Source organism: Macaca fascicularis, chromosome 8, assembly GCF_037993035.2.
Source record: "Macaca fascicularis isolate 582-1 chromosome 8, T2T-MFA8v1.1".
In the NCBI taxonomy this organism is placed as follows: domain Eukaryota; kingdom Metazoa; phylum Chordata; class Mammalia; order Primates; family Cercopithecidae; genus Macaca; species Macaca fascicularis.
The window spans coordinates 46,711,532-46,729,076 of NC_088382.1; the positions used below are offsets into that span (position 1 = coordinate 46,711,532).

The following is a 17,545-nucleotide window of genomic DNA, read 5'->3' on the forward strand; positions in this document are numbered from 1 at the left end:
ATATAATCTTAATGCTGTGATATAAATAGTAACTGAACAAAAAATGATTCTAAAATCCTAGTAAAGCTGGTGAGAAATAAATATATTGCTTTAATTAGATTTATTTAACTAATATTTGGTCATTTGTAAGGAACCTATTAAAATGACAATTTTTTTTTTTTTTTTTGAGACGGAGTACGGAGTCTCGCTCTGTCGCCCAGGCTGGAGTGCAGTGGCGCAATCTTAGCTCACTGCAAGCTCTGCCTCCCAGGTTTGCGCCATTCTCCTGCCTCAGCCTCCTGAGTAGCTGGGACTACAGGCACCCGCCACCACGCCCGGCTAATTTTTTTGTATTTTTAGTAGAGACGGGGTTTCACTGTGGTCTCGATCTCCTCACCTTGTGATCCACCCGCATCGGCCTCCCAAAGTGCTGGGATTACAGGCGTGAGCCACTGTACCCGGCCTAAAATGACTATTTTTTATCCAGTAATCTTACCCTTAGAAATTTACCTTAGAGAAATAATTGAAAAGAATAAGAACTTTGGCCAGGCGTCGTGGCTCATGCCTGTAATCCCAGCACTTTGGGAGGCTGAGGCAGGTGCATTGCCTGAGTTCAGGAGTTTGAGATGAGCCTGGGCAACATGGCAAAACCCCCATCTCCACCAAAAAGTACAAAAAATTAGCTGGGCGTAGTGATGCATGCCTGTGGTCCCAGCTTCTTGGGAGGCTGAGGTGGGAGAATTGCTTGAGCCTGGGAGGTGAAGGTTGCAGTGAGCTGAGATCATGCCACTGCACTCCAACCTGGGTGACAGAGTGAGACCCCATCTCAAAACAAAAACAAAACAAAACAAAAAAGTAAAAAGAACCTGATATGTAGGTCTTTTAAAACACATAATTTATATAGCAAAAACAATAAATAGATTTAAAAGGCTTTGAAGCCAGCCTAAATACTCAAAAGTATTTGATGGACTATAATACATATATTAAGTTACAAATATGCAAATTAGATAAAATCATGGAAACTTAATATTAAATAAAACAACAGAATGCAAGACTTAATGTATGCTCTACTTATTCATTTGTGAAGTTTACCTGTGAAGATTGTACAATTCCATAGTGACACAGTGATTTTTTTTTTTTTTTGAGACGGAGTCTTGCTCTGTTGCCACGCTGGAGTGCAGTAGTACGATCTCGGCTCACTGCAACCTCCAACTCCCTGGTTCAAGCAATTCTCCTGCCTCAGCCTCCCGAGTAGCTGGGATTACAGGCATGTGCCACCACGTCCAGCTAATTTTTGTATTTTTTAGTAGAGACGGAGTTTCACTATGTTGGCCAGGGTGGTCTTGATTTCCTTGACCTCCTGATCCACCTGCTTCGGCCTCCCCAAAGTGCTGGGGTTACAGACATGAGCCACGGCACCCAGCCCAGTCATTGTTTTAATACAAAATAATAGATAAATTTAAAGTATTGAAATTTAGAGGTTTGTTTTACATGTATGAAGGAAAAGTCATGCCAGGATCTCCAGTTGGATATTTGTGTCCTCCAACAATCAACAGATGTTGAAAAACCCCTGGCAGTTGACCTGTTGTGCTTTTATTTACAGTGCTTGTTTCAGGTGCTGGTAAACGTTCCTCAGAGTCCAAAAGCCGGGAAGCCTAGCGTTGCAGCCGCCTCTGTCAGCACCCAGCACGGAGCTATCCTGCAGCTGAACGACACCTTGGAAGAGAAAGAAGTTTGTAGGTTTGTGCCTACTTTGTTGTGATCTAAGTGAAGTCTGAATTTTTTCTTTTTCTATTTTGGATTTAGCTTTTTTTCTCTTTACAATATTTTTCTTTATCTTTTCTGGTCTCTACCCAGGAACATGTATTATTCTGCCTTCATGACATTAGCAAAATCCAACTTCTTATTTTCTAATTTAACCACTTGTGTTAATTTTACCTAATCTTTGTAGACTGGAATACAGATTTGGAGAATTTGGAAACTATTCTCTCTTGGTAAAGAATATCCATAATGGAGTTAGTGAAATTGCCTGTGACCTGGCTGTGAACGAGGATCCAGTTGATAGTAACCTTCGTACGTATATGTTCTCTGCTGATTTTCACATTTGCATTTTCAGAGGTTTCAGTTTTTGAGTACTGTTTGTAAAGCAAAGCAGTCCGTGACACTTTCTGTAATTGAAAACCTAAATCTTAGATCATTGATGAGCATCTCTCCCCCGCAAAAAATCCATGTAAATTATAGGTTATTTATCCCGCTTAGATATGGTATATTTATAATATGTTTATTGTATTATTTGTATATAATAATAAAATTATGTGACATTAAAAATTATTTATTGGCCTGGCATGGTGGCTCATGCTTGTAATCCCAGCACTTTGGGGGCCAAGGCAGGCAGCTCACTCAAGCTCACAAGTTTGAGACAAGCCTGGGTGACGTGGTGAAACCCCATCTCTATAAAAAATACAAAAATTAGCTGGGCCTGGTGGTGCATGCCTGTAGTTCCAGCTATTTGGGAGGCTGAGGTGGGAGGATGACTTGATCCTGGGAGGTGGAGGTTGCAATGAGTGAAGATTGTACCACTGCACTCCAGCCTGGGTGATAGAGCCAGACCTTGTCTCAAAAAAAAATTATATAATATATCAATATATTCTCATAGTTTTTAGTTTAATTATGAAGCATTAATAAGCCAAAAAAGTTAATGCAGTGGAAAGAAACTAGAAATAGGGTAATCGACTATCAAATATCTCTCCTTGTTTTAGGAGCAAGGGTATAGTGTTTCCTGTATGTCTTCCGCTGACAGTCCAGAGGTCCTCTTAGGTTAAGGAGGGACCGTTCATTGTCTAATAACCCCGATGAAGAAAATCTGCCATTCGGCGCTCCCCATTAGGTAACAATGTATGTGCTGCCTTTCAAAAGGCAGTGACAAATCCCTGTGGCATGAACAAGTACTGTTCACAGGGAAGCTATTAAAGACTGTGAGGTTATATCAAAAGAATGCAGGGACCAATATGAAAGGGCCAATGTAGGACAATTTAAGCATTAAGAAGAGTAATATATGTAATTGAAGAAAAATAATGTATAAAAACCATGAGGTCATATGAAACTAAAATGAGCAAGGCCTGCCTTCCCAAACAAAACAAAAACAATGCTTTGTCTTTGTAGGTAACCAGAGCATCTGATGTTAACTAGGGTGATTTAAAACTCAGTTGAAAGGAGAGATTTAAGCATTTATTTTGCCCATTTTTTTTTTTTTTTTTTGAGACGGAGTCTCGCTCTGCCGCCCAGGCTGGAGTGCAGTGGCCGGATCTCAGCTCACTGCAAGCTCCGCCTCCCGGGTTTACGCCATTCTCCTGCCTCAGCCTCCCGAGTAGCTGGGACTACAGGCGCCCGCCACCTCGCCCGGCTAGTTTTTTGTATTTTTTTAGTAGAGACGGGGTTTCACCGTGTTAGCCAGGATGGTCTCGATCTCCTGACCTCGTGATCCGCCCGTCTCGGCCTCCCAAAGTGCTGGGATTACAGGCTTGAGCCACCGCGCCCGGCCTATTTTGCCCATTTTTAACTGTAATTCAGGGTAACAAAATAGTCCCTGTTGAGGGAAAATTCTGTGGAGAAGAATTCCAGGTAATAAATACAGCAAAAGGGCAGGATATATTGCAACCCCTAATGAAGTAAGTGATTCAGGCATATACCATATGAGTGGATGAAACCACAAGGTGAAGAGGAATTTTTACCAGCTAAGCACATCCACCAGTTATGGGGCAACTGCAGCAGGTGCACTTTCAGTGTTGGCCAGGAAGTTATTGTTAATTTCATATGACATTGTGGTTATATAACAAAAGGCCCCTTTCAAAGATATTTTTAGTTTTGAAATAGTTTTAGATTTGTAAGAAGTGTTGCAAAAAGAGTTCCCAAATATCCCTCACCTAGCTTCCCCTGAACTGTAAAATCACAGCATAATTATCCCACATACAATTACCGAAACCAGGAACTTAACATTGTTCTTAACATTGAACTTAATATTGATACAGTACTGATCGGGATTATTTTAATTTCTCTAAATGTTCTTTTCAATATCCTTCTCCAGTGCTGAATTTGATGTAGGATCCCACACTGCATTTAGCTTTCAGATCTCCTTCGTCTCCTCTAGTCTAGGACAGTTCCTCAGTCTTTCTTTGTCTTTCATGACCTTGATGGTTTGAAGGGTAATGTCTGGTTATTTTGTCAATTGTCCTTGATTTGGATTTGCTTGATGTTTGGTGTTTTCTCATGAATAAGTGGAGGTTTTGCATTTTTTAGTGGAATACGGGAAAAGCGAGCCTGGGTCCTTCTCAGTGCCTTGTGTCAGAAGGCGTACAGTGTCAGGCTGTCTTTACAAGGGCTTTAGAGACACATTCTGAAGTATGTAGGGATGAAATAACATGATATCTTGGATTCTTAAAGAAATACTTTAGCCAGAAAAAGCAGGACAAGGGGGTGGGTGGGTAGTTATAGATGAAGCAACAGGGACAATATCTTGACAATTCTAGGATCTGGGTGATGGGTTATATATAGGTTGATGGTACCATTCTTTGTGCTTTTGTTTATGTTGGATACTTTTTGTAATGACAGTTATTACTCCCTTCACGGTGAGCATTCTCAATTATTTATAGGAAATTCAGCATGAGAATATAGGCTTCCCTCATTGGTTTTCCTTTATAGATTAAATATAATGATGTGATGTCTTTGATGTTCATGATGACCTTTTTGGGGGCTAATGTGTTTTCTTCTCTTTTCTAGCTGTGAGCATTGCATTCCTTATTGGTCTTGCTGTCATCATTGTGATATCCTTTCTGAGGCTCTTGTTGAGGTAAGATATTTGGGGAGGATGCCACTGGAAAGGCAGAGCATAGAAATAACACATTCAGAAGGCGCAGCTGTCACCTTCAAGCGCCCATCATTCTTTGATGATATGAACATTTCTGTGTCCCCTATGTTCAACCAGTGCTAGGCTTCAGGGACTCATGTAGACTAAGACGTAGTCTCTGACTTTAGGGAAGTGATAATAAAGGTGATTATGGATTTTTGCCTTCTGTCCTCCCACATGGGTGAAGAGGAAGAAAATGCTTGAGAAATCATTATTTCCTAAAGCATCTGGCTTTTTAGCGAGCAGAAGTGGCTCGTGACAATTTTAGGAGGAGGTTGCTGCACTGGACTCCCCTCCCCTTCTCTGGCGCTGAGGCGCCTTCTAGTCCAGTTGCCCAACCTCTGCCAGCCCAGGCATCTGGTGGCACAGATGTGTGCCTGGTGGCTGTTCCTCTGGACCTTGCATGGACTCCCTGTCCCTTGGTTAGTTTGTTAGCCAACATGGAGAAGGGACTGGTCCTGCTCCGCATGGTGAACAGTGATTCTGGTAAGAGTGAATTAGTAGACTAGAAAAAGAAAGTAAAATGGATTTTAGTTAACTTCCAAGGGAAAGTTTTTTTCATGTTTTAAAAAGAATATGAGTGAATTTTCTCATGCTTATCTTGTTACGGTGTCAAGAAGAACCACAAGATTTTAGAATTAGAAGAATGAAAACCTAAACTCTAAGTTGACTCGTGGGAAACCCTGAAGCTTTGGGGAATTTCTGAACTGTGATACTGTAGCTTTGTACATCTTAGAAATAGTATAATTCTATGTATGAGGACCCCGACTGTGTATAGGGTAAAAGAACCACTTGTTGCCCAGAAGCCAGTGTGTAACCTAACTGTTTTTTAGGGATAGAGGAAGATTCTAGCAGTGGAGTTTCATTTCTTTGAGTTAAGGTATTATCTCATCAACCTTTTGATAAAATGCGAATGCTATTTCAGTGTATCAGGATGCTTTTCACATGAATGGATCTATTATGGATTTTTTTTTTTTTGAGACAGCCTCACTCTTGTCATCCAGGCTGGAGTGCAGTGGTGCCATTATGGCTCACTGCAGCCTCGACTCCCTGGGCTCAGGTGCTTCTCCCACCTTAGCCTCCTAAGTAATGGGGACTACAGGCATGCATCACTATGCCCAGATAATGGTTTTTGTTTTTGTTTTTTTTTTTTTGTATTTTTAGTGGAGATGGGGTCTTGCTATGTTGCCCAGGCTGGTCCTGAACTCCTGGACTCAAGTGTTACATCTGTCTCTGACCCCCAGAGTACAGGGATTATAGGCATGAGTCACCACACCTGGTCATGTTACATGACTTTTTGAAGTAATTGATAGCTAGGCCGGGAGCGGTGGCTCATGCCTGTAATCCTAGCACTTTTGAGAGGCCAAGGAAGGTGGATCACTTGAGGCCAGGAGTTTGAGACCAGCCTGGTCAACATGATAAAACCCCATCTCTACTAAAAATATAAAAAGTAGCTAAGTGTGGTGACGGGTGCCTGTAGTCCCAGCTACTCGGGAGGCTGAGGTACAAAAATTGCTCGAACCTGGGAGGCGGAGGTTGCAGTGATCTGAGATTGCGCCACTGCACTCCAGCTGGGGAGTCTCAAGAAAAAAAAGTAATTGATAGCTGAGATCAAGCATTTTCAAAGGGAAGAAATTCCACCTTGCCCCATGTGGAACTGAAACTACTCAGCACATGATGCTGCCCTTCCAGCCTGCGGGCAGAATACTCTTCTTGATAAAGCAGGAGTCCCTTATTCCTCACCCCCTGGTTTTCCAACACAACCAGGGAGGTTCAGATGACTGTGAGCCAAAAAACAACCAGAAAAAGTCAAGAGAATAAAGAGCCTCCCTCCTTTTCACTTAGGCAACAGGCATGAACAAGAAAATTATGTTTTTTTGTTTTATTTTTAAAACTGTTAACTTTTCCCTTTCACCCTTCTTTATTTTTTTATTATTATTATTTTTTGAGATGGAGTCTCACTGTTGCCCAGGCTGGAGTGCAGTGGCGCGATCTCTGCTCACTGCAACCTCTGCCTCTGTGTTTCAAGAAATTCTCTGCCTTAGCCTCCCGAATAGCTGGGATTACAGGCGTGTGCCACCACGCCCAGCTAATCTTTTTGTTTGTATTTTTAGTAGAGATGAGTTTTCAGCATCTTGGCCAAGCTGGTCTTGAACTCCTGACCTCCTGATCCACCTGTCTCGGCCTCCTGAAGTGCTGGGATTATAGTTAATGAGCCACCATGCCTGGCCACACTTCTTTAGATGTGTCTGTTTTAACATTTTGCATGTGATGGTGATGTTATCCATGTTGAATAAACTAGAAATGAGAGTTGAGTTGTGAGGGAAAAAGAGTAATTGCAAATGTATGCCTTGGATGTATGGATTATGTTTGGATACTGAATCGAACCACTGAACTGTAAAAACATGTATGAGACAGGGAAACTGAACTGATGATATTAAGGAATTACTGCTAACATTTAAAAATGTGATAAGGGTATTGTGGTTATGTTTAGAAATAAAAATAGTCCATATCTATTAGAGATACATACTAAAGTGTTTATGCCTGAAATTATATGATGTCTAGGATTTTCTGAAAAACAATCTAAGGCAGGAATGAGGGACAGTGGGTGAGAGGACAGATGAAGTAAGACTGGCCATGTGTAGGTACTTGTGGAAGCTGGATGATGGAGGTCCATTATTCAGGCAAACCCTTTGTTACTGTGCTTTGCTTTATTGCACTTCACAGATGTTGCATGTTTTACAAATTAAAGGTTCGTGGCAACCCTGCATCCAGCAATTCCTTTTTTTTTTTCTGAGACATGGTCTCATTCTGTCTCCCAAGTTGGAGGGCAGTGGTGCCATCACAGCTCACTGCAGCCTTGACCTCCCACACTGCAGCCCTTTTGATTTAAAGTGAGAGACATGCAGCCGGGCATGGTTTCTCATTCCTGTAATCCCAGCACTTTGAGTGGCCAAGGCTGTCGGATCGCTTGAGCTCAGGAGTTCGAGACCAGCCTGGCCAACATGGTGAAATCCCATTTCTACTAAAAATAGAAAAATTAGCTGGGTGTGGTGGCGCACGCCTGTAATCCCAGGTACTCGGGAGGCTGAGGCACGAGAATTGCTTGAACCCAGGAAGTGGAGGTTTGCAGTGAGCTGAGATTGCGCCACTGTGCTCCAGCCTGGGTGACAGAGTGAGACTCCATGTCAAAAAATAAAAAAGTGAGAGACGTGCAACTCTTTCTTTTACTCACTTAGAAGCCATTGTAGGGTAATTAATTGGCCTAATTTCAATATTGTTGTATCTGAACGAATAGAGAGGCCCAAAGAGAGGGAGGGAGATGGGGAAACAGTCAGAACATACTCAACACTTATTGACCTTATTGACCTCCCAGGTGCAAGCAATCCTCCCACCTCAGCCTCCCAAGTAGCTGGGACTAGAGGCATGTACCACCACTATAATTTTTTTTTTTTTTTTAGTAGAAATGAGGTTCTCACTGTGTTGCCCAGGCTTGCGTTGAGTAACTCTGTTGGCACCATTTTTCCAACAGCATGTGCTCACTTCTTGTCTTTGCATTACATTTTGGTAATCATTATAATATTTCAAACTTTTTCATTAATATTATATCTGTTATGGTAATCTGTGATCAATGATCTTTGATGTTCCTACTGTAATAGTTTTGGGATGCCATCAACCCCACCTATATAAGATGGTGAACTTAATTGGTAAGTGTTGTGTGTATTCTGACTGCTCCACGCACTGACTGTTCCCCCATTTCTCTCCCTTTCTTTGGGCTTCTCTATTCTTTCAGATACAACAGTATTGAAATTAGGCGAATTAGTTACCCTACAATGGCTTCTAAGTGTTTGAGTAAAAGAAAGAGTTGCGTGTCTCTTATTTTAAATCAAAAGCTAGAAATGATTAAGCTTAGTGAGGAAGGCATATGGAGGGCCATGACAGGCTGAAAGCTGGGCCTCTTGTACCAAACAGTTAGCCAAGTTGTGAGAGTTATTGAAGAAAATTAAATGTGCTACTCCAGGGAACACACAAATGATAAGAAAGTGAAACAGGCTGGGCTTAGTGGCTCAGACCTGTAATCCCAGCATATTGGGAGGCTGAGACCAGACGATTGCTTGAAGTCAGGAGTTTGAGATCAGCCTGGCCAACATGGCAAAATCCCATCTCTACTAAAAAGACAAAAGTTAGCTGGGCATGATGGTGTGCGCCTGTAGTCCCAGCTTCTCTGGAGGCTGAGGCCAGAGAATCGCTTCAACCTGGGAGTTGGAGGTTGCAGTGAGCTGAGATTGCTCCACTGTACTCTAGCCTGGGCAAAGGAGCTAGACTCTGTATCAAATAAATAAATAAATAGAAAAAAAAGGAAAATGAAACAGCCTTACTGCTGATACGGAGAAAGTTTGAGTGGTCTCGATAGAGGATCAAACTATTCCCTTAAGCCAAAGCCTGATCGAGAGCAAGGCTCTCGCTCTTTTCAGTTCTGTGGAGACTAAGAGAAGTGAGGAATCTGCCGAAGAAAAGTTGTAAACTAGCAGAGGTTGGTGCAGGAGGTTTAAGGAAGGAAGCCGTCTTCATAACATAAAAATGCAAGGTGAAGCAGCAAGTGCTGATGGAGAAGCTGCAGGAAGTTATCCAGAAGATCCAGCTGAGATCATTGATGAAAGTGGCTACACTAACAACACAGTTTCAATGCAGATCAAACAGCCTTCTATTGGAAGAGGATGCCATCTAGGACTTTTAAAAGCCAGGAGGGAGAATTCAGAGCTTCACAAGATAGGCTGACTCTCTTGTTTAGGAGCTAATGCAACTGGTGACTTTAAGTTGAAGCCAATGCTCATTTACCCCTTCTGGAAATCCTAGGGCACAAGAATTATGCTAAGTCTCCTCTGCCTGTGCTTAATAAATGGAACAGCAAAGCCTGGATGACAGCACGTCTGTTTACAGCATGGCTTACTGACTATTTTAAGCCCACTGTCGAGACCTACTTATCAGAAAAAAATATTTCTTTCAAAATATTATTGGTCATTGACAATGCAGCAAGTCCAATGGAAATGTACAGGCAGATGAATGTTGTTTTCATGCCTGCTAACACAATATCCATTCTGCAGCCCATGGATCAAGGAGTAATTTTGATTTTCAAGTCTTACTATTTAAAAAATAGGTTTTATAAAGCTATATAGCTGCCATAGATAGTGATTCCTCCAATGAATCTGGGCAAAGTCCATTGAAAACCTTCTGGAAAGGATTCACCATTGTAGATGCCATTAAGAAATTTGTGATTCATGGGAGGAAGTAAAATTATCAACATTAGCAGGAGTTTGGAGGAAGTTGATTCCAGCCTTCATGGATGACTCGGGGGTTTAAGACTTCAGTGGAGGAAATAACTGCAGCTGTGGTAGAAATAAAGAAAACTAGAATTAGAAGTGAAGCCTGAAGATGTGACTGAATTGCTGCAATCTTATGACAATACTTGACAGATGAGGAGTTGCTTCTTACAGATGAGCAGAGGAAGTGGTTTCTCAAGATGGGATCTATTCCTGGTAACCATGTTGTGAACATTGTTGAGATAACAAGAAAGGATTTAGAATATCACGTAAATGTAGTTGATAGAGCAGAGGCAGAGTTTGAGAGAATTGACTCTAATTTTGAAAGAAGGTCTAACTGTGGGTAAAATTCTATCAAACAGCATTGCATGCTACAGAGAAATCTGTGAAAGGAAAAGTTAATGTGGCAAACTGTATTGTCTTGATTGCGGAAATTGCCACAGCCACCTCAACCTTTGGCAGCCACCACCCTGACCACTCAGCAGCCATCAACATGGAGGCCAGATCCTCTACCAGCAAAAAGATTAGGACTTGCTGAAGGCTCAAATAATCATTAACTTTTTATTAGAAATATATTTTTAAATTAAGGTGTGTAAACTGTCTTTTTGTACATAATGGTATTGCACACTTAATAGACTAGAATATAGTGTAATATATAGCTTTTATGTACACTGGGTCACAGAAAATTTGTGTGAATCACTGTATTGTGATATTGGGCTTATTGTGGTGGTCTGGGACCAAGCCTGCAGTGTCTCGAGCTATGCCTATACTGGTTTCTCTGCTTCTGTATATGCTGAACTGTTCATGACCAAAAAATAAAAGGGGAAAAAATCCTATGCCCTGAATAATTTGTTTATGCCAGGATAGGGTATACTTTTCAAACGATTTTTTTGCAGGTAGAAATCTCATTTTTAAGAAAAACCAGTTAATATATTTATCTTTTGTTAGTCATGTGAAAAAATTTAATGTCATCTGGATTTCTTTCTTTTTTTTTTTTTTTTTGTGGAGACAGAGTCTCTCTGTGTCGCCCAGGCTGGAGTGCAGTGGTGCCATCTTGGCTCACTCCACGCTCTGCCTCCCGGGTTCCTGCCATTCTCCTAACTCAGCCTCCCAAGTAGCTGGGACTACATGTGCCTGCCACCACGCCTGGCTAATTTTTTTGTATTTTTAGTAGAGATGGGGTTTCACCCTGTTAGCCAGGATGGTCTTCATCTCCTGACCTCGTGATCTGCCCATCTCGGCCTCCCAAAGTGCTGGGATTATAGGCATGAGCCACCGCGCCCGGCCTGGATTTCTTTTTGAATTAAAGCAACCATATTAAAAAAGAACCCAGTACATTAACTATTTGAATAGGTTTTTGCTTTTTGTATTTAATAGTTTATCTTTTTTTTTTTTTTTGAGACAGAGTCTCACTGGCTGGAGTCCAGTGATGTGATCTTGGCTCACTTCAACCTCCCTCCACCTCCTGGATTCAAGCGATTCTCCTGCCTCAGCCTCCTGAGTAGCTGGGAATCCAGGCGTGTACCACCACGCCTGGCTAATTTTCGTATTTTTAGTAGAGACACGGTTTCACCATGTTGGCCAGGCTGGTCCCGAACTCCTGACCTCAAGTGATCCACCCACCTCGGCCCCTCAAAATGCTGGGATTATAGGCATGAGCCACCATGCCTGGCCTAATAGTTTATATCTTCATCTTCATGTTTCTTTGTGTGAGCAGAGCCCACATTCTTTTACTTTCATGGCTCTATCACATCCTATCACACAGCTGTCATAGTCTGTGTTTAGTCATCCTTGTTTTGAGTAAATTTGATTGTTTCCAACTTTTTGCTATTTTAATTTTAATAGTATTATTAGTGAGAATCCCAGCCATGGGAAACAGTTACCTCATTTACCTTCTCAAGTCTTTAATGAAAGCTCTGTCGTCATTCCTGTTTTATTGATGAGGAAACTATGCTGTCAGGGTTGAGCATTTATAAGTAGAGCTGCTGAAAACTGTGATTTCTATTTTTATATTGTTAAAAAATGTTTAGAATGTTTAATTAGTAATATAGAATATGAACTTTAATTTTATTTCAATATAATATCTGATCATTTAAAAAATTCTGCCAATGAAAATAAAATAATTGACCCTTTAATTTATTTTCAGTTTGGATGACTTTAACAGTTGGATTTCTAAAGCCATAAGTTCTCGAGAAACTGATCGCCTCATCAATTCTGTAAGTTATGAGATGCATAGTGTGTTGCCCAGGTGGTTTTCTGAACTTGGAATTTATAGTTTCCTATTTAATCATTATTGTCCAGTTTTATATTTACATTGAGGAAGGCCAGGTTATAGGTCCTGTATTCCTAATAGAGAGCAGCCCTCTCTTCAGCTGCTGGGAAGGGCTCCATCCCTTCTCTTGCTTCAGTGACGCTGGAACATTCTGCTCTATCTGGATACCCAAGGTAGAGACATTTTTCACTCTGCAGGCAGCATTTTTGAATCAATCTAGTTAAGTAGAGAGTGTCAAGGTTAAAACAAAGAAATAAGAGACAACAATATTAAATCTATGAATCAATGGCCTCCTCTGATGATTTAAAAATGTCATTTAATTTTTGTTAATAAATTCAGGCTCATATATGGAGATGTTGGCTTCTGTGCTTGTGCTAGATGCACTTATGGACTAGTTTTTTTGGTACCATTTATCAACGTGGCCACTGGCAAACTCAGTAAAAGGCAGGAAAAGCTGATAAAGTAGAAAACCAGACCTCTAGATGGGATCTTTACAAAAGGAAATCCAAGTATTGTTTAGAAAACTTTTTTATTTTTTGAGACCAGATTTTACTCTATTGCCCAGGCTGGAGTGCAGTGCCACGGTCTCAGCTCACTGCAGCCTCAACCTCCTGGGCTCTTCCCACCTCAGCCTCCCAAGTAGCTGGGACTACAGGTGCGTGCCACCACACCTGGCTAATTTTTGTATTTTTTTGTAGAGACAGGGTTTCACCATGTTGCCCAGGCTGGTCTCAAACTCTTGGGCTCAAGGGATTTGCCCTCCTCTGCCTCCCAAAGTGCTGAAATCACAGGTATGAGCCACTGCGCCTGCAGAAAAACTATTTTTTAGCTTTCTACACTATTTTTAGATTTCTACTATATCACATTCTTTCCTAAAGAAATAAAAAAATGATGCCGGTTGTGGTGGCTCATGCCTGTAATCCCAGCACTTTGGGATGCTGAGGTGGGCAGATCATGAGGTCAGGAGTTTGAGACCAGCCTGACCAACATGATGAAACCCCATCTCTACTAAAAATACAAAAATTAGCTGCACGTGGTGGTGCATGCCTGTAATTCCAGCCACGCAGGAGGCTGAGGCAGGAGAATCGCTTGACCCCGGGAGGTGGAGGTTGCAGTAAGCCAAGATCATGCCATTGCACTCCAGGCTGGGCGACAAAGTGAGACTCTGTCTCAAAAAAACAAAACAAAACAAAACAAAACAAAAAATAAATAAAAAAATGACGAAATTTACTCCTTAGCATTATGAATTGTCATCTTTCTCTCTTTTTTTCTGAAGGAGCTGGGATCTCCCAGCAGGACAGACCCTCTAGATGGTGATGTCCAGCCAGCAGTGTGGCATCTGTCTGTCCCGCCGCCCCGCCTCCGCAGCGTGGACACCTTCAGAGGGTATGTGGGCATCCCTATAGCACAGTGGGTGCAGGTAGTCACAGGACTACATAATTACACCTATACACACTTTTAGCTTTTAAGGACTTTTACATATCTTTTACTTTCTAGGCTAGGAAGGATTTCTTGGATGTAAAAGTAAAGTCTGTAGCCTCTCTAGTCTGGAAGACCATCATGATCCTCAGTGTCTGTGTTGACAGAGGAGTAGTAGATGAGGCTAGAGCCAGTGTCCACTTGGATATGCGGTCTGCTGAGTGAAGCGCATTTTTATTTGGGCAAGTGGCTGTTACTTGGGGCTACAGACTGTACCCCATGTCCAGTCAGTAGCTTGATGGCTCAGAAGATGCACTAGTCTAGTGAGGAAACACCAGCATGTGGCAGAGGGAGGGCTGATCCTGTGCTGCTAGCAGAGCGACTCGAGTATCAGGCCCTCATGCTAGCAAACCCATAGCCCTGGGAGAAGAACAAAGGCCAGGACTGAAATCTGAAAATAAAGTTTAAAAACTATATAGCTAAGAATAAATATACAGGTATCAGCTCTTTTATTTCTACATACTGAAGCCTTCTGAACTCTAGTGACAACCCTATAACTTTGCCCCAGTCGCACCAGAGCCCTGAGTGCCCTGGCAGGTAGATTGGAAGCAGGTAGTAAGAACAATATGATCATAATGAAACTTGCTAACAATTTTGGAGTTCTCATAATGTTCCAGTCACTGTTCTAAGTCGCCTTAATTTATTTAATATCTTAGTAATCCTATGAGATATATACTTTTAATATGCCCAATTCACATTAAAAGGAAAAGAAATTGTGCTGCCGAGTGAAGCAACTTGCCCACGGTCACTCAGGTATCAAATAGGAAAGCCAGGGTTTGATTGCGGGCGCTTGGGTTACAGAGTCTCCCAAATTAGCCTGTTGACACCTAAGGTCAGCACCCTCAGCATTCTGCACAGTTAGCCTCAAACAGTAGCACATCCGGGATCTATTACTCTGTCTTTCAGATTTCCATTGCTACTTTTGGAGATAAGATGGTCACAGATAGACAGGAACTAACATTTATTAAGTGTCTAAAATATGCTGGGCACTGGTTAGCTGCTGTAAAATAAGTCATTCTCCTTAAAATTAACATGTGGTTAGGGCACTTTCTTTTACAGATGAGCACACTCAGTTTACTGATGAGAACGTTGCCCAGGGTCTTATGGCTAATGACAGAAAAGGATCCAAGATTGGAATTCTGAGCTCGCTGACTCAGCTGGCTGTGTGCCTCCTACTAGAGTTCTTTAACCTGAGACATCTAAATAATTAGCTCAAAATTGAGTTATTGGAAATATTTTGCTATGTTTTCAGGTTACATAGTTTAAGACAGCAGTATAAACTGGTTGAGACATCATGTTGGCAATGTTGGCAATGAAGAACTCTAGTGCATGGTCCTAATTGCAATGATTAGAAAATAATCGCTTTTTGGCCTTGATGTCTCATCTTGTGTAACAAAATGCTCAGTAGAATTGCATTGTTGCATGATTGCACCTTGTGAGTATAAATGTGTCTTCAGTTCAGCCCTTCCTTTTCACATAGCAAACCCTGAAAGGCTTCTCTTTGTTGGCTTCTTCTAGGATTGCTCTCATACTCATGGTCTTTGTCAATTATGGAGGAGGAAAATATTGGTACTTCAAACACGCAAGCTGGAATGGTAAGATATTTCCTAAAAGTAATGTTGCTTACATACATCCTTCACAGAGCTTCAGGGCAGGAGAATCACTCAGCATTCTCCCCAGAAACTCCAGAAATGAGCCCCAGCAGCCTCTTCTGAGCCACTGAACTCCTGCTCTCTAGGGTGACCTGTAGATGATGATTCTGTGAGCCCTTTAGTTTTGTTCTTCCTTTTGTGTGCTGTGGATCTGTAAAGCTTCACTGTAATAACAGATTCTAGAAGTTTCTGCTGTGGGACTGAGGGACTCTGCAGAATATGTTATGGATTTGGTTGTAAATGATCATGGTCATATTCTAGATATGCCTTTTATTACAGCCACAATGCTCTTGGGGGCTCTGTCTTCTAGGACTTATGGTCCTTTTTGAGATGGTGTTGAACTAGGATTGGTCTGAGTGGTGGTGAATAATAGCTGTAAGTCTGGCTTGGTAGTTGCTTTAAGAATGGTTTAGTGCAGCTGGGTGCAGTGGCTCACACCTGTAATCCCAGCACTTTGGAAGGCCGAGGAGGGCGGATCACAAGGTCAGGAGATCGAGACCATCCTGGCTAACACGGTGAAACCCCGTCTCTACTAAAAATACAAAAAAATTAGCCAGGCGTGGTGGCGGGCGCCTGTAGTCCCAGCTACTCAGGAGGCTGAGGCAGGAGAATGGCGTGAACCCAGGAGGCGGAGCTTGCAGTGAGCTGAGATCGCACCACTGCACTCCAGCCTGGGCCGCAGAGCAAGACTCCGTCTCAAAAAAAAAAAAAAAAAAAGAAAAGAATGGATTAGTGCTTCTTAAAGATAACAAACTTGTCTACATATTTCTAGTTTGGTTCTCCTGTGTTTAGTTATGTTCATAGGAAGTGTCCTAGCCAGGCCCAGTGCTTGGTTGCAGAGTCTCAAGGAAGAGTTTGTGAGTTTAGTTTCTTTTTTTTAAGGCAGAGTCTTGCTTTGTAGCCCAGGCTAGTTTGCAGTGGTGTGATAACAGCCGACCACAGCCTCAACCTCCTGGGCTCAAGCAATCCTACCACCTCAGCCTCCTGAGTAGCTGGGACTACAGCTGTGTGCCACCATACGTGGCTAGTTTTTTAAAACAATTTTTAGTAGAGATGGTGTCTCTTTCTGTCGCCCAGGCTGCTCTCAGACTCCTGGGCTCAAGTGATCCTCCCACCTCAGCCTCGCAAAGTGCTGGGATTACAGGTGTGAGCCACACCACACCTGACCTATGAGTTTACTTTCTTTCTTTCTCTTTTCTTTTTTGTTTGAGATGGAGTTTTACTCTTGTCACCCAGGCTGGAGTGCAATGGCATGATCTTGGCTTATTGCAACCTCTTCCTCCCATGTTCAAGCGATTCTCCTGTCTCAGCCTCCCAAGTAGCTGGAATTACAGGCACCTGCCACCACGCTCGGCTAATTTTTGTATTTTTAGTAGAGATGGGGTTTGACCATGTTGGCCAGGCTAGTCTTGAACTCCTGACCTCAGGTGATATGCCCGCCTTGGCCCCGCAAAGTGTTGGGATTACAGGCATGAGCCACCGCGCCTGGCCCTGAGTTTGTTTTCTATACCAGTGTGTAATGAAGTCCACACTAGATTTAGGAGGTATTTGTATTCTAGAGTCCTTTTGCTTATGCTTTGTACTTGTTCTGCAGGGCTGACGGTGGCTGACCTCGTGTTCCCGTGGTGAGTTGGCAGTCTGCCCTCTTCTCTTCCACAGATTGACTCCAATCTCCTGTTTTACAGATGATGCTGGAGCCTTTCTCTGAGGCGGGCATGTGTTATGTGGTTAGGAATCCTTCCAAAAGTCCTGTTACTGGATAGTTCTTATACTTGACACAGTGCCTACACATGTGTGTATAAAAGAGTGATTTTGGGCCAGGCGCAGTGGCTCACGCCTGTAATCCTAGCACTTTGGGAGGCCGAGGCGAGCGGATTACCTGAGGTCAGGAGTTCAAGACCAGCCTGGCCAACATGGTAAAACTCTGTCTCTACTAAAA

The 17,545-nt window shown here is 42.3% G+C and overlaps 1 protein-coding gene across 31 annotated transcripts in view; it reads left to right on the top strand.

The window, feature by feature from the left end:
- HGSNAT (heparan-alpha-glucosaminide N-acetyltransferase) overlaps window positions 1-17,545 on the top strand; it is a 50,456-nt gene that overhangs the window by 14,614 nt on the left and 18,297 nt on the right. For 25 of the 31 annotated variants that reach the window (XM_073998750.1, XM_073998754.1, XM_073998751.1 and 22 more), the window contains 7 exons: window positions 1,583-1,719; window positions 1,931-2,052; window positions 4,756-4,825; window positions 12,350-12,419; window positions 13,752-13,861; window positions 15,473-15,549; window positions 17,201-17,231. In XM_073998750.1, the coding sequence (XP_073854851.1) occupies window positions 1,583-1,719; window positions 1,931-2,052; window positions 4,756-4,825; window positions 12,350-12,419; window positions 13,752-13,861; window positions 15,473-15,549; window positions 17,201-17,231 (617 nt within the window). The remainder of the gene's footprint in view (window positions 1-1,582; window positions 1,720-1,930; window positions 2,053-4,755; window positions 4,826-12,349; window positions 12,420-13,751; window positions 13,862-15,472; window positions 15,550-17,200; window positions 17,232-17,545) is intronic. The other 6 variants (XM_073998770.1, XM_073998772.1, XM_073998773.1 and 3 more) reach the window with 1 other exon arrangement.